At 38.6% G+C, this 2,412-nt stretch overlaps 1 protein-coding gene across 1 annotated transcript in view; it reads left to right on the top strand.

Moving 5' to 3' along the window:
• The window catches only part of LOC112160197 (epithelial cell-transforming sequence 2 oncogene-like), a 16,046-nt gene that overhangs the window by 4,641 nt on the left and 8,993 nt on the right, over positions 1-2,412 (top strand). The window contains exons 5-8 of the mRNA XM_024294605.2: positions 1,127-1,352; positions 1,565-1,649; positions 1,733-1,898; positions 2,161-2,289. Of these exons, the coding sequence (XP_024150373.1) occupies positions 1,127-1,352; positions 1,565-1,649; positions 1,733-1,898; positions 2,161-2,289 (606 nt within the window). The remainder of the gene's footprint in view (positions 1-1,126; positions 1,353-1,564; positions 1,650-1,732; positions 1,899-2,160; positions 2,290-2,412) is intronic.

The following is a 2,412-nucleotide window of genomic DNA, read 5'->3' on the forward strand; positions in this document are numbered from 1 at the left end:
CACAGAATGCTGAATAAAGGCTAATTTGTGCTCACAAAATGCTATTTCGTACTTAGAAAATGCTAATAAAATGCTAACTTTTGCCCGCAAAACGCTAATGTGTTCTTGCAAATTACAGTTTTTTTACCTACAGAATCCTAAAAAAAATTATTTTGTACTTACAAAATACTAATAAATAATGCTAAATGCTAATAAAATGCTAAATTGTGCCTAGAAAATGCAAATTAAATGGTAATTTGTGCTCACAAGTCTATTTTGTTCTTAAAAAATGCTAATAAAATGCTAATTTTTGCTTACAAAATGCTATTTCGTACTTACAAAATGCTAATGTGTGCTTGCAAATGACCAATTTATACCTACAGAATTCTAATAAAATGCTATTTTGTACTTCCAAAATACTAATAAAATGCTGACTTGTGCCCACAAAATGCTAATTAAATGCTAATTTGTGCTCACAAATTGCTAACCCCCCCCCAAAATATAGTTAGTACCTTTCAAAATGCTATTTTATACTCACAAAATGCTAATAAGTTGGTCATTTGTGCCCACAAAATGCTAATTTGAACTTAGAAAATTCTAATAAACGCTAATTTGTTTCGGAATAAGCAAATAAAATGTTAATATGTGTTTACAAAAGCTTTTTTGCTGTTAAGGAATGGAAAGTTCAAACTTTTTTTCCTTTTTATCGATTGGTTTTGTTTTTTCTCTAGCTGCGCCCCTTAAAGTGAGATATTTTTTTTCGTCTTACAATTCAAGATAAGAAATGTATTCTTTTAAAATAAAAAACTATTAAATGAGCAAGATTCTAAAAGATTCAGAAGGTTAAGAAACAAATGTATTAAAAGTTTAATGAGAAACTGTACTAAAGTACCGTCAGGATGCAAGCTGCTATCTCCCCCTCTGACCACTAGAGGGAGCCATCCCCTGAGTATTGCCTTTCACCTGAGCCTCATCTTCACTACATCTCCCATCAGGCATCAGTTTTGATAAAACATACAAGACAAAAATGAACTATTATCTGGTATTAAAGTTTATATAATTTATTGGATGAGTTGATATCAACTTTACTGTTACATAAAAAGAGCTGTAAAATGAGTCGCATCCTCATCCTCTGTGACAAACATAGGATGGACTATGAGTACCAGGAGACTCTGGGGCAGCAACGTCAAGCTAGAAGGAGCCAGAGGTGGAGGATCCCTGACAGTTCTTCCTCGCTCGGAGTCGCCCCTCAGCTCTAGACCCTCTTCATCCCGGCCTCCAGGGGCATCAGAGTCCAGCCTCAGTCTGGTCAGAGCACGAACCGTGACGGCAGGACTGAGCTCAGAGAGGATCCCTGCCCCCTCTGTGTACAGGTGATTGTCTCATGTAAACATTAATAAAGTTTTTGTTGCTGAGCCTATTTAGACATTTCTTGAAGGACAGTTTTTCTACGGTTTACTAGCGCATATCCACCCCCTACAGTTGGAAGAGGCTTGGTGAAAAATGTCAAAGGAGTGCAAATCGTGCTATTTGGGCACAAAAGTTGTGGCTATCAGTGTTTTCCATGATTCTTGTCCTCCGACAGACCTCCATCTTCCATCTCCACCTATCATCACAGCAGCTCTCCAGCTCTTCTACTGCTCATCTCCAACAGAATCCCTGCCTATGAGGTAAAAAAACCCCCAGCTAAAATGACTTTTAAAACCTATTTTAGATCAAACATAGATTGAGATTTCACTTGTGTTTGTTTCAGCTGGTGCTGAGCGGTGTGAGAGCTGGGGTGACTGTGGTTCTCTACGACCACAGAGGGGCGCTCTCTGCTCTTTCATCCCAGGTGGAGGGAGCCGTCTCGGGCCGGCAGGTTCAGAGGCTCGGCCTGCTGGTCCCGGGGGGAACAGAAGAAGTTCATGTGCTCGAAAGTGAGATTTAAGTGTGTGTTTGAAGTAAATCCTTGTCAATAATCCAAAAGAAATGTTTTGATTTTAGGAAAAAAAATACTTTACCTGCTGTGTTTACAGAAAACAACAGTTTTTTGGGGGAACGTTTTGGCTAAAAATGCCACAATCTTGAAAATACATCAAAAGATGTAAAAAATTGATAATTTTAAGCTACTTCCATCTTTTAAACACCACTTGATATAAAGATATAACTCCCAATATAATTACTTTATTTTGCTTTCAGGAAGTTGCTTGACCGAGAAGAGCCTGCTTGACCCTGATCACCGAGAATTCTGGGAAAAGATCTCTGGGTGGGTGGTGCCAGCCCAGGAGGGAGGCGGGATTGACATCTTCTGTCCTCTGGCGGCCTCTGGTAAAACCTTATAATCTGCAAATTGAAATAGAAATGTTGTTTATTGTGCTTAGTAAGCATTCACTCAGTAGTGATTCTCCTGCTCCTTTCCTTTTTTTCCGAAATCTGGTAACAAAACATTCG

Source organism: Oryzias melastigma, linkage group LG2, assembly GCF_002922805.2.
Source record: "Oryzias melastigma strain HK-1 linkage group LG2, ASM292280v2, whole genome shotgun sequence".
Lineage (NCBI taxonomy): Eukaryota > Metazoa > Chordata > Actinopteri > Beloniformes > Adrianichthyidae > Oryzias > Oryzias melastigma.